The sequence below is a fragment of the Rattus norvegicus genome, chromosome 6, assembly GCF_021556685.1.
Source record: "Rattus norvegicus strain SHRSP/BbbUtx chromosome 6, alternate assembly SHRSP_T2T, whole genome shotgun sequence".
Lineage (NCBI taxonomy): Eukaryota > Metazoa > Chordata > Mammalia > Rodentia > Muridae > Rattus > Rattus norvegicus.
This window is the reverse complement of record NC_141539.1, coordinates 51,416,182-51,442,924: the sequence shown is the minus strand read 5'-3', so window position 1 is coordinate 51,442,924 and position 26,743 is coordinate 51,416,182. Positions and strand designations below refer to the sequence as shown.

The 26,743-nt window shown below is 45.1% G+C and overlaps 1 protein-coding gene across 2 annotated transcripts in view; it reads left to right on the top strand.

Annotated features, from left to right (window-relative positions):
* Allc (allantoicase) overlaps positions 1 to 26,185 on the top strand; it is a 35,106-nt gene extending 8,921 nt beyond the window's left edge. The window contains exons 3-12 of one of the 2 annotated variants that reach the window (XM_087552274.1): positions 2,055 to 2,105; positions 5,628 to 5,715; positions 6,944 to 7,069; positions 8,252 to 8,331; positions 9,075 to 9,207; positions 15,211 to 15,366; positions 15,847 to 15,920; positions 17,715 to 17,823; positions 24,809 to 24,933; positions 25,893 to 26,185. In XM_087552274.1, the coding sequence (XP_087408400.1) occupies positions 2,055 to 2,105; positions 5,628 to 5,715; positions 6,944 to 7,069; positions 8,252 to 8,331; positions 9,075 to 9,207; positions 15,211 to 15,366; positions 15,847 to 15,920; positions 17,715 to 17,823; positions 24,809 to 24,933; positions 25,893 to 26,102 (1,152 nt within the window). In that variant the 3' untranslated portion in view covers positions 26,103 to 26,185. 2 annotated transcript variants of the gene reach the window in all.
* The last annotated feature ends 558 nt before the right edge of the window (positions 26,186 to 26,743 follow it).

Here is a 26,743-nt window from a genome sequence, read left to right as displayed (position 1 = left end):
TGCAAATGTACATGCATGCATGCATGTACATGTATGTGCATGTGTGTGCATACATGTACATAATGTATATGTGTTGTGTGTATACAACCTATGTGATTGCATGTGTGTGTATGCATGTGTGCATTTGTATGTGTATATTATACTGCATGTATGTTAATGTATATATACTGAGGCCAGAGGATGATGCCAGGTGTCCTGTCACTTTTCACCTTAGTCCTTTGAGATAGGCTCTCTCACTGAACCTAGAGATTGTCACTTTCCAGATATTCTGGCAGCCACCCCCTGCACTGGGTTGCAGGCCTCCATGGGCCATGCCTGGCTTTTGCTGAGGATTTGGGCTAAGCCTTTATGCTTCCATTGTGAGGCCTCTCACCCACTGAGACATTTTCCCCATCCCCTACTTTTATTTTTTATGTGATGTTTGCTTTGCACTTGTGCAAGGTTCACTATCCCTCTGTGGTGTTCTTATTTTTAGAATGGAACAGAGTTTCCAAAGTTTCCACATTCCTACTTCAAACAGGTTCTAAAGGCCTATGAACCACATGGTCATGGTTGTCATAGCAACAGTGTTACTTCTGTGTATTGATTTTTTTGATTCATTACTTTTCTGATTGCTATGATAAAATACCCGACGAGAAGCAATGAAGGAGGGGTTGGTTTGTCCATGATGTCAGGGAGGACTTCAGGGGATGTAGTCCATTACAGCAGGGTATGGAGGGCAGCAGGAGTGGGAGGAAGCTGGTCCCATTGCACTAACAGTGAAGGAGCAGAGCTAGAGGAATGCAGGTGCCCGGCTAGCTAGTTCATTCTCACCCAGCGGTCCACAGTATGCTTTACTCAGGGAGGAAGTGCTTCACTGGTGTGCAATGCGGCAGTCCTTGGTCTCACTCAGAAGTGTGCTGCTTTAGTGGGGACATCACCAGGACAGCGTGCTACAGCACCATCTTCCTGGAGCCATTTGTAGGGAGAATGGTGGCCTCCAAAGCTGAGGTGTGACCCAGTGAGCATTGTTTTCTTTTCTTCCCTTCCTCCCCCACCTCTCTCTCTCTCTCTCTCTCTCTCTCTCTCTCTCTCTCTCTCTCTCTCTCTCACACACACACACACACACACACACACACACACACACACACACACACACGAATACGTGTTGTATGGACGGACATGTGTCTGTGTTTCATGTGTGTTGTGTGTATATATGGACATGTGTCTATGTTTCGTGTGTGTTGTATGTATGTGTGGACATGCGTCTGTGTGCAAAAGTGTGTGCCCACAGGTGTGCCCAGAGTCCAGAGGAGGAAATCGGATTTCTTCCTCTATCCTTCTCTACCTCATTTGCCTTGAGACAGATCTCTTACTGAACCTGGAGCTGTTTTTTCTTTTGCTAGGCTGATGGCCAGGGATACCAGTGATCCTCCTGTCCCCACCTGCTTACAGTGCTGGGGCGACAGGTGTATGTGTGTGGCCAGGCCTGGCTTTTCTTGCTCAGTTCCTCATGCTTGCTCTCCTGTGCTCTTAACCATTGAGCCACCCCACCCCCTGCTCCACCCATTGAGCTCTTTATAAAAGAACCCCAAGGCTAAAAAAGGACACACAAGCTTGGTGGGTAGGGAAGGAGGGGTGGATCTGGGAAGAGTAGAAGGAAGGAGGGGGAGGAAGGGAGAGAGAGAAGGAGGGAGGGAGGGGGGAGGGAGGGAGGGAGGGAGAATATGATCAGAACATGCTTGTACGAAATTCTCTAAGAACTTTATAAGAGCCAAGAGCCTGACAGAAAGACGCTGGTTTATTTACATTCCAAGTGTGAGACATTAGCATTTCCATCCAGACTGTAGAAGGGATTCAGAAGGAAAGAATGGGAAGAAATGACTCAGGAGGGGGCAGGCTTGAGACCCAGAAGCTTATAAAGCATTGCAAGGGAAACTCCACTGTCTCTTCCCTTAGGCCATTCCACACACTCTTTTTTACTGCATCTCCCAATGTTTCGCTAGAGGGTGGAATAAAGTGTGTTTTAATTTATGGTAATTTCATCTTGACTCCATTTTCTTCTCTTTGTTCAGGTTTTGTTTGCAACAGATGACTTTTTTGGTCCTGCAGAAAATCTCATAAAGGTATGGCTACCGGCATCCTGTGTGGACAGTGATTGGCCCTAGCTGAAGCTCTGCACTTCACTGAAACCCACTGGCCTGTCTGGGACAGCAGCTTGTGTTGTGTACTGGGCAGGAAGGATCAGGCTACAGGAAACACACCCAAATCAGCACCAGCTCCAGGGGACACTCAGGGACAGGTGGAGCCTGGAGAGGAGGGGAGGGGCCAGGCTGACAAAGGAGAAAAGCTCATTGAGTATGTCCTTTGATTCATGAGGATTCCATACCCTGGGCTGGAAGAAAACATCTTGAGATTTGGGAACATCTGCCTGATTCCAAAGGGCAGGGCATTCTTGGTTAAAGAGTAGCCCAGTGGGTTGACTTGCTTCACAGGCCTGAGGACCTGAGTCCAATACCCGTAACCCACAATAGAACCAGAGAACTGACTCCTGAAAGCTATTTTCTGACTCTACACATAAGCCACGGCACACCCCTACTACATTCACACACACACACACACACACACACACACACACACACACACACACACACACCACGCCATTAGTAATAAAAATAAAAATTAAACTGTGGACAGATAGAGTTGGGGAGATGGCTCAGTGGATAGGGTACTTGCCAAGTTTGGATACCCAGAGTGTGCAAAGAAATCAGTCACAGCGGTGCGTGTACCTATAATCCAGGCTCTGGGAAGGTAGGGTCTTTGTGGCTTGTTGGCCAGCCATTGTAGTTTAATTGGTGAGCTCCAGGTTTTGTGAGAGATCTGTGTTTAAAAAAAAAATGGGTGTGTGGGGAGGTGTGGTGGTTAAAGAAGACATGGATGTCTGACTCTGGAAACCTAGGAGTATGTCAGCAAGTGTGACTGCATTGCCATCAGCCTTGGTTAGAGGTCCCTAGAGACTGCTGCTGTGTCAGAGAAGGACCTGGCTGAGCTCAGAGCAAGTTGACTCACCTAACTCTGAAGGCACTGTCCATATATCAACTTACTTTTTACTCAGGAGAAAATGAAATAAAATGAGAATAGAATGAAGGCATCAGGATAAGAGCGTGTGGCTCTCCTAGACACATACTCCAGGAGCATCCTTGAGAATGAGTGGGACTTCATGCAGAGGTCATGCCGGTGTTAGGAGCTCACAAGGCCTGAAGGCTACATGCCACACCGAGAAGCCCAAGCAGTGGATTTGGGTAGGAGTGTGAGGACAGGCCCTTACTTCTATTTTACATTCTGGTGCACCCATGAACATGCATATAATACCCTCATATGAACACACATGAGCATATATAGTCACATTTAAAACATTAGGCATGGGTTTTACATTTCCCCATTATTAATTACTACTACTACTACTACTACTACTACTACTACTACTACTACTACTACTACTACTACTACTACTACTCATTTATTTTAAATCAGAAACTCTCCCTTGTAGCCCAGGCTTGGAATTGATTTTATGTAGCCCAGGTTGGATTCAAGCTTATGGCAGTCCATCTGCCTCAGCCTCATATGTGCCGGGATTATTGGTGTGCCCCATCATGCTTGGTGATTTTTTTTTATCCTTTTGAGGGAGGGAGGGCAATGAGGAGGGGGAGAGAGGGAGGCAAGTGATTAAGTTAAGGTCTTTTCTCTCATTGGTCCTCGCCCACTCCTCACCCTCCCCTTGGCAGAATGGACACTACCCAGCAGTAGTTTCTGTCAGTGTTTGCTGTCAGAGCACCACACACAAGAGACGTACACAGCCAACGCATGTTCCTACAGCTTGGAGTCTGGACATCTAGGATTGAGGCTGGCAGAGTCACATCACTGTGTCCTTAGAGGTTCAGGACAGAGAGAGGATGCTCAATTCTTCTTATGAGACCCAGCCCAATTGTGAAGAATTCGGCCAGTCAGCTTCCTACCCTGAGAGTAGGCAGAGTATGAGAGGGGAGTCAGCTTTTAAAGAGGAAAGGTTCTATCTGCCTCATGGTTTCAGAGTGCTCACCCATGGCTTCTTGGTCTGTTGCTTTGTGCCTGTGGCAGCACTGAGCACCATGATGTGAGTGTGAGGTAGAGGCCTGCTCACCTGAAGGCAGCCAAGGGACAAAAGAGAAAGGGCCTGGGCTTCAGCAGCACCTCCAACAAACACCTCCAGAAGGCCTCTCTGTAGGCACCGCCTCATAATGTGCAAAGCTGAGGGTTAAGCCTTTGTTTAATACCTGAGCCTTTGGGAGTATTTAATACCCGAACTATAACATGTTCTGCCTTTGTGACCAATTCACTCCTAAGTCCCCACTTAGTCACACCAGTTCATGGGTGGGGGCCTTGACACAGGGATGGGAATCTGGGGCGTAAACATTCAGTCCATAGCAGAAAGGTCTGATGTATCTTATACTTTAAAGCGATTGTGTCTAGAAGTATAATAAGCTTTTGTAGTTTCTAATGTTCTCATGTCTTAAGTACCTGGCATTCTGGAACTATGCTCTCTTCACTGACTGAGCATCCGCCATGGTCCTTGCAGACCCAGGCTGCTGCCCTCTTCACTGCTGAGTGGCTGTCACTGTCCCCTCTCTCTGTCCATGCACGTTTGAGTGGATCACATTTGACTATGTGCCCTTCACTGTAGAGCAGGCACTGGGCTGTGAGGGAGCCCCAGGACCAGCTTAGGTTCTTTATTCAAATTTGCAACCACCACCCTTTCCACAGGCTTCTTTTTCCTGCTCAATCCCAACCTGGAGTGTGAGGACTTTGGAATGTTGTAGATGATTAGATCAAGGATGATCCGTAATAAAGGCAAACATTGCCAGCTTCTAACTCTTAAGTAAGCACGGGGACTTCTTATGCAGCCTGGCATAAGTTTCAGTGGTAGCCTTCATTGGGAGACAGCACTAAAATCATCTGCCTTTGACCGACGAAGGAAACTCAGGTGTACAAGGGGCGAGCCTGGCCCACGGGCCCTTGGCTGGGAGCTCATGGAACGCTCTGTGAGAGGTTGTCCTTTTGTCATTTTGATGTCGCCATAATGCACTGAATCTGCGTAGTCATCCTGGTTCTCAAGGACGAAGCCTATTGCTCAGTGGTTCATTGTAAGAGTCTGAGGTGGCATCGTCGCCACCAGGAGTCCCACCATGGTGGCACAGTGCCTACAACTCAAGGTCTCCAGGTCTATCCGGACCCCAAGCTTCCAGCGGCCTCTCCCATGACCCAGCCTGGTGACCCCTTCCATGATCTTTCATAGCCTTCGGAGTATTCCATTTGCTCAGTGCCCACATACGCACAGCAGACAGGCAGCATTCACGGGACCGGCGTGTGGTCTCCCTTGTTGCTGGTAGTGGCTCATTCTGTGGACTGGGGTTCATAGACAAGAGTTCTGTTTGCAGACGATACAAACTATGGAGACACCCACTGGCTTGGTGGTAGAGCTGAGCATGAAGGTGGGCAGACATTTCTAGTGAGTCCTTGTTTGGTCTCTCTCTATCTCTTTGGGACATAACCTGGCAGGCTGGTAACCCAAGCTCTTCATGAATGCTAACATCCCTTGTCCATCTTCTTAGAGCAACAGTCCGAGTTTTAAGGAAAATGAATACACTGAGTTTGGGAAATGGGTGGACGGATGGGAGACCAGGCGCAAAAGAATTCCAGGTAAGAAGTGGGTTCGTCCCACACTGTGCTTGATGACTGCTTGGGCTGAGGATGAGGCTGAGCTGGTAGAGAGCTTGCCTAGTGTATTAGTAATTTTTCAATGGCTGCCAGAAAATAATATGACCAGGGAAACTCATAGAAAAGAGTTAGTTTTGAGCTTAGTTGCTGGGGGCTAGAGTCTGTCATGGTGGGAAGGCATGGCAGCAAGGGGCAGCAGGATGGAGGAAGAGAAGGCTGAAAGGTCGCATCTGTAACAGCATGCACAAAACAGAGAGTGAAACTAGAAGTAGCTTCAAACCCTCAAAGCCTGTCTCCAGGGACATAGTCCCCTAGCAAGGTCCCACCTCCTATGTCTCTCCAAACATCACTGCTAATTGGGAACCAAATGTTCAAATACGTGAGCCTATAGGAGAAACTTTCCACTCAAACCACCATGCCTAGCCTTCTGGAAGCCTTGGGGTTGATCCTTAGCACCATATAAGCCATGTGTGGTGGGGCACAGCTATAATCCCAGTCTGGGAGGAGGAGGCAGGAAGATCAGAAACTTAAGGTAATCCTTGAATTACCTCAACAGAGGTAAAACTTGCTAGTTTGAGCCTGCACTATGTGAAGCTCTGGAGTGGGTGTGGTGGACTCTGCTGTGAAGCCAGTGTCTTGAAGGCTTAGTAGGTATGTGGCATACTGGGGCCTGGGTGGAATAGAAGCTGTAGGGAACCCTAGATAGTTGAGGGTAGGCTTACAGAAGATCCAGGCTGGAAGAATTCTATAGTATGGTGGCCGCACTGAAGCTTTCCGAAGGGAATGTCTTCCCTGGTTTAGGATTGGAAAAAGGAGTGTTAGAGAGATCTATAATTTGCCTAGAACAATAGTGGGAAAGGAAAGGCTTGGGAATTGAGTTGGTCTCTCTGAATCCTCTTTTAAAAAAATTAGAATTGGGGACCCTGTGGGTCATGGTGATCCTTGGTGGTCACATTTGAGAATTACCCTGAACATGTGCTTTTGTGGTGGAAGATGGGGCCTCATAGCTGCTATCATTTCCCAGTGGGATTTCAAGGATGCTCTCCTTATCCCCTATGGGCCCCATAGGTGTTCTGGTCATCTCCCATGGGACTTCACAGGTGTTCTCTCTGTGGAAGCTTCTGGTGCTCACCCTATCCCCCGTGGGACCTCACAGGTGCTCTTGTCTTCTACTGAACATTATGGGTGTTTCTGTGGTCCCTCTGTACAGGTCACGACTGGTGTGTGATCCAACTGGGAATACAGGGCATTATCCGTGGTATCGATGTGGATATTTCTTACTTCTCAGGGAACTATGCTCCTCGAATGTCAATTCAAGCAGCAAACTTGAGTGAAGGTATGTGGGAGCCACTGACCTCAGAGAGGACTATGGGATGGGAGGCTCCCGTAACTCAGCCTGATGCTCATCTTTCTGTAAAAAGCAAATGTGCCACTGCTCTGAGGTTGCTGGGCTGCAATGATGTCTTAGAACTAGGGTCCCGATGGGCTGTCCTGAGGTAATGTTCAGTTTAACAATGTTTGCTGGCCCAAGATAGCAGCCGTCATCCCCACAGTGCTTGGGTCTGCAGACGAGCCTCCTTGTGCTTCCTCTGTGTGTGTGGGCATTTGCTGAGCTTGTTGCTGGGGAAGGTGGTTCTAGGGCTGTACCTCAGAGGAACCAGAGCTAAGGTTAGAATAGGCTAGAAGCTTCAGCCCACTTCCAGCTATCTAGGGGTCACCATTGTGCAGCAGCTCTGGGGTTCTTAGGCAAGACCTCTTTCTACCCCTGGGAAAACTGGATATTGTAAATTATTCAGGTTTCATAATTTATTTGTGTCATCTGTTGTAGACATTTGAATTAGTTAATTCATGGTCATATGGGTGTGCACACATTTTTAGTGAGTATACATTCGTGTCTCTGGACACATTGATGCTGACAAAGTGCTGTGTGCACAGTGGCACGACAGGTTCTGCTGTCCTGTAAATTACACAGACGAGCTGGCCCTATTCTCCTCAGATGGCTAGGCTCCTGGGGATGTTAATGACAATCTGAGAGATGGGACTGCACAAGCAAGACATGGCCAGTGACACCTAAGAGACAAGTCAGAACTGCTCTGACTGTTAGTGGGTGCTCCTGCTTCTGAGCTGGTAAATTCTGAGCCTGAGACAGATACTTGGGTGGTGGCAGAGCTTGTGGAACTAGCATTGCAATGTTTTGAACTCAAAAAGTGACCCATCTGTGGGATTTGGCTTAACCTGAAATGATGAGCAAACGTGGTAACAATGTGTTCCACTGCACTCTGAAGTAAGTTAGTAAATTACACAGCGAGGGACCCCAGGTGGCATGCTAAAGTCTAATCAGTAATTCTGAGCCTAAAGCAAGGATGTCGTTGGGGCTGTCACATCGATGACAATTGCCTCACACCGAGAGAGAGAGAGAGAGAGAGAGAGAGAGAGAGAGAGAGAGAGAGAGAGAGAGAGAGAGAGTTTGTTCTCTTTGCTTCTCAACCCTGATCCTGCGTGGTTGTTTTGCCTTCAGATACAGTGACAAACATTCCACCAAGAGGAGTTAAGATGGGGGCTGCAGCGACTTCTGAGGAATTTGTAGCCATTACTGAGGTAAGAGGCTGGTTCTCTGTGCCAGAACTGTAAAGAGACTGTTTCAGGCCTGGGTATGTGAGGCAGTTGCCTGGGATGCACCACCTGGCATGCTGTATCTCTTGTAGCCATACCGTGTGACAGTACAGAGGTTTGCTCAGTGGTTCATCTCCCTCTGTGTGAATGGCCTGGCTGTCCACAGTCTTGAAGGGTCACTGGGCACTGCCTGTGGCTGCACACTGCTGCTGACCCTACTAGGAAACCCTTCACATTTACCCCCCACAGTGACTCGATGAAGTAACTTTGTGTCTGATGAACTTAAGATAAACAATGGGGCTTGAGCTTGGCACCTTCTTCTTGTGTTAAGTTTGTCTGGTAATTAATTTGTGCTGTTACAGATGTGTTGATCTACAGCTGCCTGGGGACAGTGACTGAGCCAGCCTTTTGAGAAGCTAGCTTTCAGCCAATTGTCTCCTCAGACTTAAAGCCTGGGCTTTTAGCTGAATGCCCACATTGCCGCTCTGGTTCTTTTAAGAATCAAGAAAGCAGCATTGGAAAGCTGGTCAGTTTACAAGCATCATCATAACCTATGCTATCAGTATAGGGGGAAAAAAATCCCCAAGAGGAAGTTTACTTTTTTTTTTTTTAAATTGTGTCATTGTGTCATTCGAAAATGACCACAGTCTCCTTCCTTAATGCTTGCACAGGATAAGAGGTTGCTGTTCTCAAGAACCAATGCTGACATTTCTGTATTTTATTACTAGCTGAAATCACACTCCTGGGATTACCTGGTTCCCATGTCGGAGCTTAAGCCAGGGGACCCTGACTCCAGCCACAACTATTTTTTTGTTAATTCCCAGCAGAGATGGACTCATATAAGACTCAACATATTCCCAGGTATGTGTGACCGGGACCTTCGACAGGCATGCGGGACTTTTCTTACATTGTCATGCTTACATGAAGTACAAAATAAGCCACCTTTCCTGGCAGTTTGAGTTTGGTGTATTTTAGGATTGTGATTTCTCTTGTGCTTTAAGAAAAAGATACTCTGCTCACCAATGGGTAGCTAATGGAAATGTATCAGTTTAGCTAGGTGGTGGTGACTGGTACCTTTAACCCCACTGTTTGGGAGGTAGAGACAGGAGGATTTCTGAGTCTGAGGCCAGACTGGTCTGTAGAGTGAGTTCTCTGAGCCAGAGTTACAGAGACACCCTGTCTGGAAAACCAGAAGCAAAAATGTATCAACTTAAGACGGGTTGGAACTGAGCTGTGCTAGAATTCCATGTCTCCTACTGATTACCCCCCATTTTTTTTTGTGGATAAGAAAAAAACCTTTTAATCAATTCTTTGTGAGTTTCACACCACCCACCCCAGTCCCACTCATCTTCCCATCCCCTCATATATGCCCTTCAGCCTTGCAAACCCCCAAAACACACACACACACACACACACACACACACACACACACACGCATGCACGCACCAAAAAACAAAGCATAGAAAACACCTCATTATGGAAACTGTAGTGTGTCACAGTGTGTCCCACAGCGTGTCCCTCTTTCCACACATCTTCACTTCCAAGTGTTCATTACAGTGAGTCATCTCTGGTTTGAGATCTCTGGCTTCTGCGACACTATCAATATTGGATCTTCCCTGGGCCTCCTCCTTTTCATCTTGGTGTTGCCCTGTATCATGGAGGTCTTGCTGCTTTGGATCAGCAGGACTGGCCTTCCACGTGTCTCAACTCTTTGTAGATGATATAGATTTGGGGTTGGGCCAACTCAGAGCCTTTGTCTGGGCCTAGGTGCTAGCTGAGCGGTTCAGGCTGCCAGCTCTCCCTTATCTGGAAAACCAGGACAATCTCTCCAGCACTGCTCTAGCTAGGCCACCCAATGCCACCATTGGTAGGAGGCAGGACCAGCTGTCCTGCTCTGCTCTCATGCCTTCAGTGCTGGCTGACCCACGCCCCTGCCCCCAGGGTCAACTCCACTGTGCTGCTAGAGCAAGGCACAGGATCCTCTCCCCTGAAATCTACAGCCAGTGATGGGGCACGAATAGATCTACTCTCACGTCCTCAGGACCAGCTCTCTCCACTGCAGGTTCCTACTGACTTTTATTTCAAAAGTATGCTAACAGCTGTAGCATAAGTATGATTCTACTTTAATTTTTCCTGTGCGTGTGTATCTCTGAGTATGTATGTGCATGTGTGAGCACAGGTGCCCGCAGGGTTCAGGAGAAGGGGTCAGATCTCTTGGAGCTGGAGTTACAGGAAGTTGCGAACTTCCACATGACTGCTGCAAACTGAACTCTGGTCCTCTCGCAGAGCAGCGAGTGCTGTAAACCACTAGCCCATCTCTCCAGTCTCCATTTTATTTTTTCTTACATGGGAGCTTTAGTGCAATATGTCATAACAACATAGGACTCTCCCATTTGATGTGTACAATTAAAGCCTAGGCAATAAATAAATGAAACACAGTTAATGTTAGGGCATTTTATTAACTGTGAAAGAAGTGCAGTGGCAGAGCACTGGGTTGGTATATACAAGGCTCCGGGCTCTGTTTCTCTAGAGATTGACTTTCACCTTCCCTAGACCTAGGCATCGATATATGCATCGTGCTCAGAGATTTGACTCCTTTACACACCAAAGAAGCAGAGTCATGTTTTATTGGTCTTTTGTCTCTGGTTTCCTTTACTTAGCATTGATGCTTTCAAGAATCATCTTGATTGTGTCATGTATGGGCACTTCATTTCTTTTTGCCAAATGACATTCTATTTTATGGTTAGAACCATTTCTGTATGTGTTCATTCATCGGTAGACATTTGTTCCTACCTGCTGGATACGATGAACTATGTATGCTATTAGTGCTGACTTATAAGAATTTACTTGTATGTCTTGTTTGCCTATGGAGGCCAGACAAAGGCATCAGATCCTCTGGAATTGGAGTTATAGAGTTGTGAGCCACTCTGTGGTGCTGAGAATAAAATTCAGGTCCTCTGGAAGAGTAACCAGTGCTCATAACCACTGAGTTATCTCTCCAACTCCAACTTATACATATTTCTCTCTCTCTCTCTCTCTCTCTCTCTCTCTCTCTCTCTCTCTCTCTCTCTTTCTCTGTGGATATTTCTATCTTTAGCTTATACCTAAAATTGACATTTCTGGATCATATACTAACTCTGTGTTTGAGGATTTGAGAAATTTCCAAAATGGCAGCCATGTATAAGGTGTTTGCCCCCTTCAGTTCCCTCCTGGTGTCTTGTCATCTGGTGGGTGTAAAATGATGTCTTACTGTCCTTTCGATTTGCATTCCCTTGGTGACTAACAATGGTAACTTGTGTGTTTACTGGTCATTGGTATATTTTCTTTGAAAAACTGTGTTTGCAACCTCTTGTTTTCTTGATCGTAGACAATCTAACAGGTAAGATGGGATCTCAAAGCAGTCTTAATTTGCGTTCCTCTGAGAGCTGAGGATGAAGATCACTTCAGATATTGGCCCTCTGTGTTTCTTCTTCAGGATCTGTCTATTCAGTTCAGCCCATTCACTGATTAGATGGTTTGGTTTTATTTGTTCATTTTTTCTTTGTATATTCTAGACATTGATCTCTTATCTGATGTATAGTTAACGTTTTCCCTTCCCCAAGTCTGTCTTCATTCTGGTGATTGTTTCCTTTGTTGAGCAGCAGCTTTTTAATTTCATGTGATTCTAGGGTTATTTTTTGTACTAATAGAGATCTTTTCAGAAATTTATCCTTATCTCCATGTTGTGAAATATTTTCCCCTAACAGTGTTAGGTCTTGTATTGATGTCTTTGATCCATTTGGATTTGATTTTTGTTCAGGGTGAGAGATATGGAGATAATTTTATTTTTCTTCTCTTTTTCTTTTTTCTTTTGGTAAGGTAGGATCTCTCTGTATACGAGTTCTGGCTGTCCTGGATTTGTTTTGTGGACCAGGCTGGCCTTGAACTCACAGAGATCCACCTCCCTCCTGTCTCCCAAGTGTTGGGATCAAAGGTTTGGGTCACCCTTGCACTCATTTTTCTACACATGGATATCGAATGTTTCCAGGTCCATTTATGGAAGAGGATATATGCCTCTTTTTATGTTGTCTGTTTTTGAATTTTTTGTTTTAGGTAAAAAATCAAGTGGTTATAACTAAATTTACTTCCAGGTCATGGTGTGGAGGAAGACATCCTCATGGTAAACATCTGAACAGGTGTTTTCAGTATCAGCTTGCAAATACCACTCATTCTGCAAACAGTGGAAGGAGTGTGTGGGCAGAGACAGGAGAGGGAGACCTTTCCTTACTTGGTAGTTCAGCAAACTCTGGGTGCACCCACTTTGATAAAGGGACTGAGTGTGTCCAGAAGTCATGTGGGGGACAGTAGCTGTCATGAAGACAGGGCTGCTGACTGTGAGTGGTCAGCTTACCACCACCCCACACAGGCTGAGGGTGGCGGTTCAGGAAGTGTGTACTGTCAGTCAGCAGACATGGTCTTTGTATGAAGCAATGAAGAAAACAGGAACAACAGAGCTGAGGTATTTAGGTAAAGCCATAAGAAATCCCCATTAAAAAATATAGCTTTACAGGGCTGGAGAGATGGCTCAGAGAGTAAGAGCACTGGCTGCTCTTCCGGAGGTCCTGAGTTCAATTCTCAGCAACCACATGGTGGCTCACAACCATCTGTAAAGGGATCTGATGCCCTCTCCTGGTGTGTCTGAAGACAGCGACAGTGTAGTCATGCATAAAATAAATGAATAAATCTTTAAAAAAAATAGCGTTACATTAGCTGTGTTGTATGTGTGTTATGTGTGTGCGTGCGCACAAACTTGTATCTGGCATGAGTGTGGTGGCCAGAAGACAACTTGTATCACTTTTCTCCATCATGGGGTTTTTAGGGGTTGAATGTAGAACCTCCCTTTTCCTTGACAGCAGGCAACTTTACCTGCTGAGCTATTTTACCGGCCCCCAAGACATTTCTGTTTTTGGTTATGGCAAATGCAACTTCATGTGTTCAACCCAAGTTGCTTGAAGTTTAAGAGCTGAAAGAAAGTCTCAGGCATTTCCTAGGGCGAGCCCCACACTTGCTTGGCTGGTACTTTCTCAGTTGGCCATTGCCTACTGTCCCAGTTGAAAGTGAGGGGTGGACACCTTCTTCCAGATTTCTCCTGTCCCTTTACTGGTTCCTTGTTGATCTGTGATGACTCTCCCTGGGATAGGGTTTTAGAAGGGGCAGGTACTGCAATCTCCTAGGATCCCATCACTGAGCTGTGGAGGACGGAGAGGCATTCATCATTTTGAAGGTGTGGCTGGATATTAACTCCAGAAAGAAAAATCTTACCGTTAAGGGATACAATTGGCTTTATACCTGAGAGATAAATATCTTAGTGCTGAAATGAGGCACTATGTCTGGGTCCCATAGCAGCAGTCGCCCTCTTGATGGATAGTCCCTGGTCTTTCTAAGATTTCATGCCAGTGAAGTCTGGTTTTATAGATTGAAAACATAGGTATCTACTCATTATCAGAGTATTTTCAGAACACTCAACTTTACATTCTCTCTCTCTCTCTCTCTCTCTCTCTCTCTCTCTCTCTCTCTGCGTGTGTGTGTGTGTGTGTGTGTGTGTGTGTGTGTGTGTGTGTGTGTGTGGTGTTGTCAAGACAGGATTTCTCTGTATAGTCCTGGCTGTCTTGGAACTTACTCTTTAGATCAGGCTGGCTTCAAACTCAGAGATCTGCCTGCTCTGCCTCCAGAGTGTGGGTTAAAGGTGTGTGCTACTATGCTAGGTACCAATTCTTTTTCCATGTTTAAATACATGGGGCTCAGGTTCAGCATTTAGTTAAATGATATGTCTTTTCAAAAACTTCTTGGCTTCTGCTTCCTAGAAAGCCACATCCAGACAAAGGAGGAGGCTTGTCTGTGAGGATCAGGGGTTGTGAGTAGATCTGGGCAGCTGTTTGCTTCTATTCTTGCCTTGTGTCAGGCTGAGCTGCTCAGAAGTGAGTAGCTTTTCTGAGGACCATCTTTTGTGTCACTGCAGAACAGCACCACAGGAGTCTTAGGGTCACCAGTGTTTGCTCCTGACACTAAATGTGTTTTAAATAGTCCTCCTGTCCCCCCGCCCCCATGTGTATGCACACGTGTATACAAGTGTACAAGAGGGCCAGAAGAGGGTGTTGGATCCTCTGGAGCTGGAGTTACAGGTGGGTGTGAGCCACACAGTTCAGGTGCTTGGTTGCCAGGCTATAACACTGAATGCTCTTAAGTGCTGAACCACCGCTCCTGCTCCCAGACACATTATGGACAACTTTCAGTTGAATTTTGACTTTACTGGAGCAGTTTCACAAGGAATCTGGTGCTCTGTCGTGTGCTGGGAACTTCACAGATGTGACACTCTGTAACTGGTTTATCCTCCAGGGATTTTATACTCTGTGTCTGTGACACCAGTATTAGCAGAGATAAAACCAAAGTGAAAAAGTAACTTCAGGCTACATTAGAGCCATGGAGTGAAGGAACAGGGGAGAGGTCATAAGGGTTGTGTGGTGAGTTAGACAGGGGACTAGGGAATGGGCAGGAAATGGGGTGCTGAAGGCAAACCAAGGTGTTTTTGGAGCCATGACATTTTGAGGGCCAAGAATGACAAGTAGTGTGGGAGACCTGAGGAATTTGCTCAGGTACAAGGCAGTGTCTGCTGCAGGAGCCTGAGGCAGTGTCTACTGCACGGGCCTGGGCAATGTCTGCTGCAGGATCCTGGGACAGAGACCATGCTAGGGGCCCAGGCAGAGGGCTTGCTGTGTTGTAAGCCAAGAGGGACAGGAGATGGGAGAAAGCTGACATGCCCCTAGGCTCCGAGACACACCAACAGCTAGCTCTACCAATAGTAACACAGTCCCTTTTCCTTCTCAGATGGTGGCGTTGCACGCCTTCGAGTATACGGTACTGGACAGAGAGACTGGGCTGCACTGGATTCCACGGAACCTGTAGACCTGGTGGCCATTGCTTTCGGGGGTGTCTGTGTAGGATTTAGTAATGCACACTTTGGACATCCAAATAATATGATAGGTGAGAGGGAACCCCACGAGCCAGACTCTGTGTTGAAAGGTAGGCTTCAGCATTGCAAGCTGAGAATGGGCAGAATGATACCCCAGGTGGGGTGGGAGGCTCTTTAGAAAAATGAGGCTACCTCAACGCCTTTGTGATATGGAGTCGGTCAGCAAGCAAGAGTCCTGTTGGGCTTCAGTGGTGCAGAGCAAGTCTGCAAAGCAAGATCCAGAGCAGCCAGGCTGGTTACACAGAAAAACCCTGTCTTGAAAAAAAAGTCACAGTCCTTCTTAATTTCAGCCGAAGAGGCTGCTCTAAGGGAAAAACTAATTAAATCAGTCAGTTTTGTGACTGTGAATTCATAGAAATACCACCTCTACTAAAATTAATTTATGTAGAGATACTTGGGATTCTGGGATGTGAAATTTAATAACAGCGAGCCCATTCTCACATTCAAATTAAATCAAAGGTCAGTCCATTAACCCCAGCTATTTCCTGTAGGTGTTGGCGATCCTAAGTCCATAGCAGATGGTTGGGAAACAGCGAGAAGACTGGACCGACCCCCAGTGTTAGAAGTAAGACCAGCAACAATGGTGGTTTTGAGTGTTTATAGAAAATGTTTAAAAGATACTTCTTTCTCTTTACATCATGGAGAAGTGCACTTCATGAGGGATCAGTTTGAGCTGGGCATCTTTACTCTCTGGGGAGACAGAGGCAGGAGGATCAGGAGTTAAAAGCCATCCTCGGTTATTTTGTACATTAGTTTTAACTGTTAATTTGATCCAACCTAGAATTACTTGAGAAGGGAATCTTTTCTCTAGAGGTGACTCACCTATGAGCATGTCTGTGGAAGAGGTTGCTTTGACTATTAAATGATGTAGGACCCAGACCATGTGCATAGCACCATTTCTTGGTTTGGGTCCCTGGACTGAATTAGAGGAGAGAAGGCTCTCTGAATACTAATCAAACTAACAGCATCAAGTGAACACGATGTAGCCAGCCGCTTGTCTTCCCTGCTTTGACTTCCTGAGATGATGATGCTCAGGGAATGGTCAGCTGATAAACCCTGTCTTTCTTGGGTTGTTCTAACGTTGTTAGAACGTTCTAGCAACAGGAATGAAACCAGGGAAGGCATAAGGAGCTCTAGGCTAGCCTGTGCTACATGAGGCCATTTCTCAAAACACAAGCTGATAGAATCCCTGAAACCAAACCAAACCAAAGACTCACGAACCTGTATAATTCATGGTCTAAGATTTTGTTATTATTCTCTGCAATTTTTCAAATTTCCTACCGTTTCCACTATCTGGTACAGTATTACACTAAATTTTATCAGAAGATTAAACCTGCCTTGTTGAGTAGGCTCTAATCAAAAATTTTAAATATTCTCTTTACTAAAGGAAGAAAATAATCTAAATTATCTTTAGTTAATTAATTAGGTAATTAATTAATTGTCAGCCTTGGGTTCCTCCCTCCATTATGTGGATCTCAGGTATTGAATTCAGTCCTGGTAGCAAGTGCCTCTGTCTGATGAGCCATTTTGTTGGCCCCTCAGAATCTAAGGTTAATGAAGCAAAAAGAGATGAGTAAATTTTGTTGGAAGGACTGGATTAGATGCCCTTTTAAGGTCCATGTTCCCTAGAGTGAGATGGTTTTGATGAGTGTGACTCCATAGAGGGTGTTAAAGCCAACAACAGTTTAGTGAAACCTTGACCAAACCAAACCCAAACCCCATTCGGTTTGCAAATCCCATTAAAAACTTATAGCTGCTCCCCTCTCTGGGGTCTGTCTCCTAGTCCTTCCAGATACAAATAGACCCCTTCTGGAGAAGCAAGGTTTGGAGGCCAGTGGCTGTGATGATAGATGCTCACTAGGAACATACTTGCTTTGGATGGTCAAAGAATTTAGAGAACCCACAGGCTGAAGTAGATCAGCATCTCTATGCTTGTTGAAACTTGACATTGATAAAGACACTGTATCAGAAACTTATACAAATTTGCTGAATACAATGAACTCAGAAGGCAATGCGACCACCAAAGGGGCAAGGGGGCAATTCACACAGGAAGTGCCTAAACATTGGTCATACTGTGTGTGTGTGTGTGTGTATGTGTGTGTGTGTGTGTGTGTGTGTGTGTGTGTGTGTGTGTGTGTATGTGTGTGGACTGAGTGTCAGTTAGACAAGCTAGCCTTGAACTTCTTAACCCTCTTGTTTCTTTTTCTCAAGTGCTGAGGTTACAGATGTGCACCATGCCACCACACTTGGCTTGTTTATAATAAACACAATATGATATGTGAGCTTCTCCTGCCAGTGCTTAGGTTGACTTTCTCAAATCCAAGTTGGCTTTTGATTTATTGTTTGTTTTAAATTCCAGGGTAACGAGAATGGCTTTCTCCAGGTCCCAGGTTGTGAGTGGGCAGTGTTCCGATTGGCACATCCTGGAGTCATCACTCAAATTGAAATTGATACAAAGTACTTTAAAGGTAAGTTTCTGGCAAGGCCGGCAGCACTGTACAGCTGGCAGGCTCGCTGTGCAGACAGCAGGTGCCGTGGGAGTCCGGCTGGAGTGGTGTCACTCTTCCTGTTCAGCTGTGCAACTTTGAGGAGGGTCCCTCTCATCTGTCATCTGGTGTCTCTTGAGAGGCCCTCGTTGGCTGCATGGCTCTGAGGGTCATCTTGTTAGAAAGTTCTGAAAGGAAGAAGGCTGCAGCTCTAGGGCAGAGCTTGTCCTGACTTTTCAGACTGTGAGCTAGAGACTTACAGAGACAGATTAGGACTCACAGGGGATTCCAGGTTGATGTGAGGCAGGTTCCCCTTGGAAGGTACAAAGACCTGGTGAAAAAAGCAGAGAGGTTGGTCCAGTAGTCAAAAGAATTTGGGCATTTGCCTGGTTAGTCTGTACTTGCTTTTTAATGAAATATAGATGTTGCCTATTATATTAAAAAAGTCAAAGAGGCTGTGAAGTACTTGTTAGGAGATGAAAGTATTGGATTGGGCATCTCATGATTGTTTAGCTGTCTCCATAGCAGGCGGTGGTAGTTTACATTCATATTTTGAATGATTAGTTTTTAATTGATTTCCAATCATAGTTTTTTTGAGTTCTCTGTCTTTTTTCTTTTTCTTTCTTTCTTTCTTTCTTTTTTTTATTAACTTGAGTATTTCTTATATACATTTCGAGTGTTATTCCCTTTCCCGGTTTCCGGGCAAACATCCCCCTCCCCCCCCCCTTCCTTATGGGTGTCCCCCTCCCAACCCTCCCCCCATTGCCGCCCTCCCCCCATAGTCTAGTTCACTGGGGGTTCAGTCTTAGCAGGACCCAGGGCTTCCCCTTCCACTGGTGCTCTTACTAGGATATTCATTGCTACCTATGAGGTCAGAGTCCAGGGTCAGTCCATGTATAGTCTTTAGGTAGTGGCTTAGTCCCTGGAAGCTCTGGTTGCTTGGCATTGTACATATGGGGTCTCGAGCCCCTTCAAGCTCTTCTAGTTCTTTCTCTGATTCCTTCAACGGGGGTCCTATTCTCAATTCAGCGGTTTGCTGCTGGCATTCGCCTCTGTATTTGCTGTATTCTGGCTGTGTCTCTCAGGAGCGATCTACATCCGGCTCCTGTCGGCCTGCACTTCTTTGCTTCATCCATCTTGTCTAATTGGATGGCTGTATATGTATGGGCCGCATGTGGGGCAGGCTCTGAAGGGGTGTTCCTTCTGTCTCTGTTTTAATCTTTGCCTCTCTATTCCCTGCCAAGGGTATTCTTGTTCCCCTTTTAAAGAAGGAGTGAAGCATTCACATTTTGATCATCTGTCTTGAGTTTCATTTGTTCTAGGCATCTAGGGTAATTCAAGCATTTGGGCTAATAGCCACTTATCAATGAGTGCATACCATGTGTGTTTTTCTGTGATTGGGTTACCTCACTCAGGATGATATTTTCCAGTTCCAACCATTTGCCTATGAATTTCATAAAGTCATTGTTTTTGATAGCTGAGTAATATTCCATTGTGTAGATGTACCACACTTTCTGTATCCATTCCTCTGTTGAAGGGCATCTGGGTTCTTTCCAGCTTCTGGCTATTATAAATAAGGCTGCGATGAACATAGTGGAGCACGTGTCTTTTTTATATGTTGGGGCATCTTTTGGGTATATGCCCAAGAGAGGTATAGCTAGATCCTCAGGCAGTTCAATGTCCAATTTTCTGAGGAACCTCCAGACTGATTTCCAGAATGGTTGTACCAGTCTGCAACCCCACCAACAATGGAGGAGTGTTCCTCTTTCTCCGCATCCACGCCAGCATTTGCTGTCACCTGAGTTTTTGATCTTAGCCATTCTCACTGGTGTGAGGTGAAATCTCAGGGTTGTTTTGATTTGCAGTTCCCTTATGACTAAAGATGTTGAACATTTCTTTAGGTGTTTCTCAGCCATTCGGCATTCCTCAGCTGTGAATTCTTTGTTTAGCTATTAACCCCTTTTTTAATAGGATTATTTGTCTCCCTGCGGTCTAACTTCTTGAGTTCTTTGTATATTTTGGATATAAGGCCTCTATCTGTTGTAGGATTGGTAAAGATCTTTTCCCAATCTGTTGGTTGCCGTTTTGTCCTAACCACAGTGTCCTTTGCGTTACAGAAGCTTTGCAGTTTTATGAGATCCCATTTGTCGATTCTTGATCTTAGAGCATAAGCCATTGGTGTTTTGTTCAGGAAATTTTTTCCAGTGCCCATGTGTTCCAGATGCTTCCTTAGTTTTTCTTCTATTAGTTTGAGTGTGTCTGGTTTGATGTGGAAGTCCTTGATCCACTTGGACTTAAGCTTTGTACAGGGTGATAAGGATGGATCGATCTGCATTCTTCGGCATGTTGACCTCCAGTTGAACCAGCACGATTTGCTGAAAATGCTATCTTTTTTCCATTGGATGGTTTTGGCTCCTTTGTCAAAAATCAAGTGCCCATAGGTGTGTGGGTTCATTTCTGGGTCTTCAGTTCTGTTCCATTGGTTTATCTGTCTGTCTCTGTACCAATACCATGCAGTTTTTATCACTATTGCTCTGTAATACTGCTTGAGTTCAGGGATAGTGATTCCCCCTGAAGTCCTTTTATTGTTGAGGATAGTTTTAGCTATCCTGGGTTTTTTTGTTATTCCAGATGAATTTTCAAATTGTTCTGTCTAACTCTGAAGAAATGGATTGGTATTTTGATGGGGATTGCATTGAATCTGTAGATTGCTTTTGGTAAAATGGCCATTTTTACTATATTAATCCTGCCAATCCATGAGCATGGGAGATCTTTCCATCTTCTGAGGTCTTCTTCAATTTCTTTCTTCAGAGTCTTGAAGTTCTTATTGTACAGATCTTTTACTTGCTTGGTTAAAGTCACACCGAGGTACTTTATATTATTTGGGTCTATTATGAAGGGTGTCGTTTCCCTAATTTCTTTCTCGGCTTGTTTCTCTTTTGTGTAGAGGAAGGCTACTGATTTATTTGAGTTAATTTTATACCCAGCCACTTTGCTGAAGTCGTTTATCAGCTTTAGTAGTTCTCTGGTGGAACTTTTGGGATCACTTAAATATACTATCATATCGTCTGCAAATAGTGATATTTTGACTTCTTCTTTTCCAATTTGTATCCCCTTGACCTCCTTTTGTTGTCTGATTGCTCTGGTTAGAACTTCAAGAACTATATTGAATAAGTAGGGAGAGAGTGGGCAGCCTTGTCTAGTCCCTGATTTTAGTGGGATTGCTTCAAGTTTCTCTCCATTTAGTTTAATGTTAGCAACTGGTTTGCTGTATACGGTTTTTACTATGTTTAGGTATGGGCCTTGAATTCCTATTCTTTCCAGGACTTTTATCATGAAGGGGTGTTGAATTTTGTTAAATGCTTAGGAGAATACTTTCTTGATTTTTCTAAGATGTAGTTTCCCTCTTTTTGTTGGACTTTTCCATCTATTATCCTTTGTGGGGCTGGATCTGTAGAACAATATTGTGTAAATTTGGTTTCGTCATGGAATATCTTGTTTCTCCCTCTATGTTAATTGAGAGTTTTGCTAGATATAGTAGCTTGTGCTGGCCTTTGCGTTCTCTTAGGGTCTGTATAACATCTGCCAAGAATCTTCTGGCTTTCATAGTGTCAGGTGAGATGTCTGGTTAATTCTGATAGGTCTGCTTTTATATGTTCCTTGACCTTTTCCCCTTACTTTTAATATTCTTTCTTTATTTTGTGCATTTGGTGTTTTGACTATTATGTGACGGGAGGAATTTCTTTTCTGGTTCAATATATTTGGAGTTCTGTAGGCTTCTTGTATGTTTATGGGCATCTCTTTCTTTAGGTTAGGGAAGTTTTCTTCTATAATTTTGTTGAAGTTATTTATTGACCCTTTAAGTTGGGAGTCTTCACTCTCTTCTATACCAATTATCCTTAGGTTTGATGTTCTCATTGTGTCCTGGATTTCCTGGATGTTTTGGGCTAGGAGCCTTTTCCGTTTTACATTATCTTTGTTGGTTGTGTCAATGTTCTCTTTGGTATCTTCTGCCCCTGAGATTCTCTCTTCCATCTCTTGTATTCTATTGGTGATTCTCACATCTATGAATCCTGATCGCTTCCCTAGGTTTCCTGTGTCCAGGATTGTCTCCCTTTGTGCTTTCTTCATTGTTTCTTTTTTTTTTTTTTTTCGGAGCTGGGAACCGAACCCAGGGCCTTGCGCTTGCTAGGCAAGTGCTCTACCACTGAGCTAAATCCCCAACCCCTTTCTTCATTGTTTCTATTTCCATTTTTAACTCCTGGATGGTTTTGTTTAATTCCTTCTCCTGTTTGGTTGTGTTTTCCTCTAATTCTTTAAGGGATTTTTTGTGTTTCCTCTTTAAGGTCTTCTACTTGTTTACTTGTGCTGTCCTGTATTTCCCTAAGGGAGTTATTTATGACCTTCTTAAAGTCATCATGATAAAATGTGATTTTAAATCTAAATCTTGCTTTCCCAGTGTGTTTGGATATCCAGTGTTTGCTTTGGTGGGAGAACTGGGCTCTGATGATGCCAAGTACTCTTGGTTTCTGTTGCTTGGGTTCCTGTGCTTGCCTCTCGCCATCAGGTTGTCTCTGGTATTAGCTTGTCTTGCTGTTTTTGTAGGTGACTTGACCCTCCTGTAGGCCTGTCTGTCAGCACTCCTGTAGACCTGGTTTCCTGTTTTCTTTCAGCTGGTTCTGGTAACACAGTGTTCTGCTCTCAGGCGTATAGTTGCTCCTGGTGGCTGGTTTTCAGCTCTCAGTGAAGGCAGCAACCAGAAGGGTCCTGCCCCTAACTTCTCCTAGGTCCCTCTGCACAGGGGGCACAGACGGCATTAGGGGTTTTCCTCTTGGGTCAGGAATATGGGCAGAGAGTAGTCTCCTTTGGTTTCTCAGGAGTGTCTGCACTTCTGAGGGTCCAGCTCTCCCCGACATGGGATTTGGGTGTAGGGAGTTTGACCAGTTCAGTTCAGTTGTGGGCACAGATCTGGACTGTGGGCTCCTGCAGCTGACTGTTCCTATATTCCTGTGTCCAGAGGCACTATGCAGTTTCCTCTTGGGCCAGGGATGTGGGCAAAGGTGGGCAGAAGTGACAGTCTGTCCTGCAGTCTCAGGATTGTCCTCCCCAAATCATAATTCTAATATTGATTATATGAAGGCTCAACAATACAGTGAAGATCAGGTTTATTAGTGGGTATAAAGTATTTCCAAAACCTTTTATGTTTTTGGCTCTCCTTTGGCAGATTGTAGTTTGTTTAGCCTGTGAGGTGTCTGTGCGTGCGTGCGTGCATGCATATGTGTGTGTGTGTGTGTGTGTGTGTGTGTGTGTGTGTGTATGTGTATGTGTGTGTGTGTGTGTGTGTGTATGTAGTTGCATGGGGGCCAGAGGTTGGCACCATTTAGAAAGACCTCATGTGAGATCATACTGATCATCTCATTGGTCACCGAGGCTGACAAGCCTATCTTGAGAGGCAGGTGACATGTCAGCTCATTTGTGCATGCTTGAATTTTAATAGCATCTTTAGTCCACAGTTCTCTTCATGACTAGTATAGGGGTAGCCTGTTTTGTTTTGTTTTCCCTTGAGGGAGTTTAGTCAAAGGCAATAGCAGTAAATCCTGGTAACTTGTGCGCCAAATAGGTCATGAATATAAGCTGCCAGACCCTTGGGATCTCTCATAGGACTCAGGAAGGAGGGAGCACGACAGTATCCTTGGTATCAACAATACAATCAGTTATGTTCAGTTGGATCTAAGATACATAGCTTAGTGAACACACATATGCACATGTCAGAGACAGGGCAGCTTTAATGTTCACTCTGCATTCTGAGATCACAACTGACCCATATGCTAGGCTGCTCTCCCAAGAGACGCACCTCAGGCAGTGCATGCAGATGGTGAGTGTCTTCCACCAGGATTCAGAACTTTCATCTTAGAGCACTCCTCATAGGATCATGTGACCCTTCTCCCTTGCACATGACTGAATGAAGTTCCAAAGACAGACTCAGAGCTGTATTCTCTTCATCGAGAGACACCTTAGGAATACTGGGCCACAGAATGTTTGATTTGGGCTCAGTTGCTTGCAATTAAAACCACCCCTCTTTTTCTTTGTCTTTTTCCTCATGTTAAAAATTTATTTTTTGGGCTGGAGAAATGGCTCACCCATTAAGGGCACTGACTACTCTTCCAGAGGTCCTGAGTTCAATTCCCAGCAACCACATGGTGGCTCACAAGCATCTGTAATGGGATCCAATGCCCTCTTCTGATGTGTCTGAAGATAGCAACATTCTACTCCCATCTTTATATATCTTATATATCTTAAAATTTATTTATTTTTGCATATAGGAGGTATGACTGTGTACATAACCATGCTGACTAGATGAGGGTCAGATCCCCTGGAACTGGAGTTAAAGGCAGTTGTGAGCCATCTAACGTATGTTCTGGAAGCCAAACTCAGGTGATCTGGGAAAATATGAAGCACTTTTAACTGCCGGGACACCTCTCCAGCTCCAGGACTTCTTTTTTTTTTTTTGTCACATTACAAAATGATATTGTGTCCAGGTCCATCATGACTTCAGATGCTATGTAGCAGTAAGAAAGAGATTTAGTTCGCAGTTATGATGCTTATCAAGTACACCCAACTTTTGAAGTATGAATGCATCCAACCGATACATGGTTGGCCACTTCTCATTCATGTGAACTGAACACATTCCTGTACCCCACCAGGCAGTTCAACCCCATTCTTTCCTTTCTCCTTCATTACACTCTTTTCTTTAGAAAGAATTCTGGCTTGTTTTTGATTTTACTTGTTGTTCTGTCTTGAGGTTCTGGGACTTGAACCTAGGGCCTCATACATGCCGGGCAAGTGTTCTACCACTGAGCTATCTTCCCAGCCCATTTCTGGGGGTTGATCTGATTGAGTTACTTGTATCCTAGAAGCTGAGGTATGCTGAAGAAAACAGTGTCCACGTTTCTATTTCCTCCGACAGGTAATTCTCCTGACAGCTGCAAAGTGGATGGGTGCATCCTGACCACCCTGGAAGAGGAAGACATGATCCGGCAGAAGTGGAGTCTTCCCGCCCATAAGTGGAAGCCATTGCTTCCAGTCACCAAGGTTCGTAGGGTGCAGTTTGACGATTGACCCTCAGTCTACGGAGGAACCTAGGAGCTTGCATATGCTATGCATCTCCCTGCCACTGAGCTCCACCCCTACACACCTCCCTCCCTACACATCATCTCCCTGCCACTGAGCTCCACTCCTACACACCTCCCTCCCTACACATCATCTCCCAACTCCTGAGCTCCACCCCTACACATCTCCCTACCACAGAGAGCTCCACCCTTGCATTCCATCTCCTTATCAGCTGCTCTCCTAGTCCTCTTTTTTCACTTTTAGGGACAGGGTCTTGATGAGTTTCACAGGCCGGCCTTGAATTTGTAATCCTCCTGCTTCTGCCTCTCAAGAAGCTGGGATTATAACTCCTCAGAGTCACTTTTCCATGAACCTTTGTTCAGTTTAACAGTAAAATTAATATACTGTAAAAAGCCACAGCTCTGTTTTCCACAGAAGAAGGTGGACTCTGTGACTTTTGCATGCCCTACAATCAAGTTTTGCTGAAACAAAACAAAAACCCATCATGCTAAGACTGCTAAGAATACACACACAGACACAGGTTTTTATAGTATATTTTATTTAACTTATTAGAAGGGTGCCTGGAACACTTACAGATATCATGCTGGGCTCATGGATATAGGATGGATACCCTCATATGTGTTAGAGTGTCTTGGACCAGCAAAGTGGTCATGGTGGTGGGGTGAGTTTCCATGTAACCATGAAGATAGCAGTTTACCTCCTCTTCCACTTGATTAACTCATCTGCTTGCCAAGAAATACACTTGAACATGCATGCCATCATCACATAGATGCCCTTCCCAGCAGCTGATTTCTATTAGGTCAGATTATTACTGAGAAGCATTTCTTAAAGCCCCCTAAGACCAAGCCTGAGTGACTGCACTTGAGGAGTCCTACGAGACCCTTCTACAAGGACCTTCCATCTGCCTTTTTTCCCCCCAGCTAACTCCCAACCAAAATCACTTGTTGGACAGCCTGACCCTGGAGCTTCAGGATGTCATCACTCATGCCAGGATTACCATTGCCCCTGATGGCGGTGTGAGCCGCCTTCGGCTCAAGGGCTTCCCCAGTTCCATATGTTTGCTGCGGCCCCTGAGGGAGAAACCCATGCTGAGATTCTCTCTTAAAGCGGGCTTCAGGGCGAATCTCTAAAGAGCTCATCCATTGTAGTACACACCCACTGCCTTTAGTATTCCGAACACCTGGTGGTTCCAATAAAATGATCACCCCACAAACTGGTCTTGTCTCCTGTTGCCACCTAGTTGGTGTCTTAAAAATTGGCCATAGCTATGAATGGTGGGTTAGCCTCCCAAAGAAGCATTTCTTGGGAAAACACTACAAAATGTTGATAGGATCAGTTTCCTGCACCATTTGTCTGTAGATTCAACAGATAATAAATACGTAACTTACAGATCTGAGATCTTGTTTAGGCCCATTAAACCTTTTGGGATAGTATTTCTGAAATTATCAATTCAGGACACATTTGGCTTGTCTTTATCCTGAATAGGGATGATTACCAAAGGTCTCCTCCCCCAAATGTCACGTTTGGAGAGCTGGGTACTAGTGGCCATAGCAGACAGTCCCTTACATACTCTATGTGGTACTGAGCCTGGAGTTTTATCTCCATGTGTGGTGAAGGTAAGAAATAGAGGTTCATAAGGTGATATACTTCCAGCAACCCCCAGTGTTAGTTGTCAGATGGTTCTGATCCTTTTCTCTATAGTGGAAGGCAGTAGCAGCTTGCTGGGAGGTCAGGATGGGTACGCTTGGCCCAGTACCTTCTTATCCCTTTC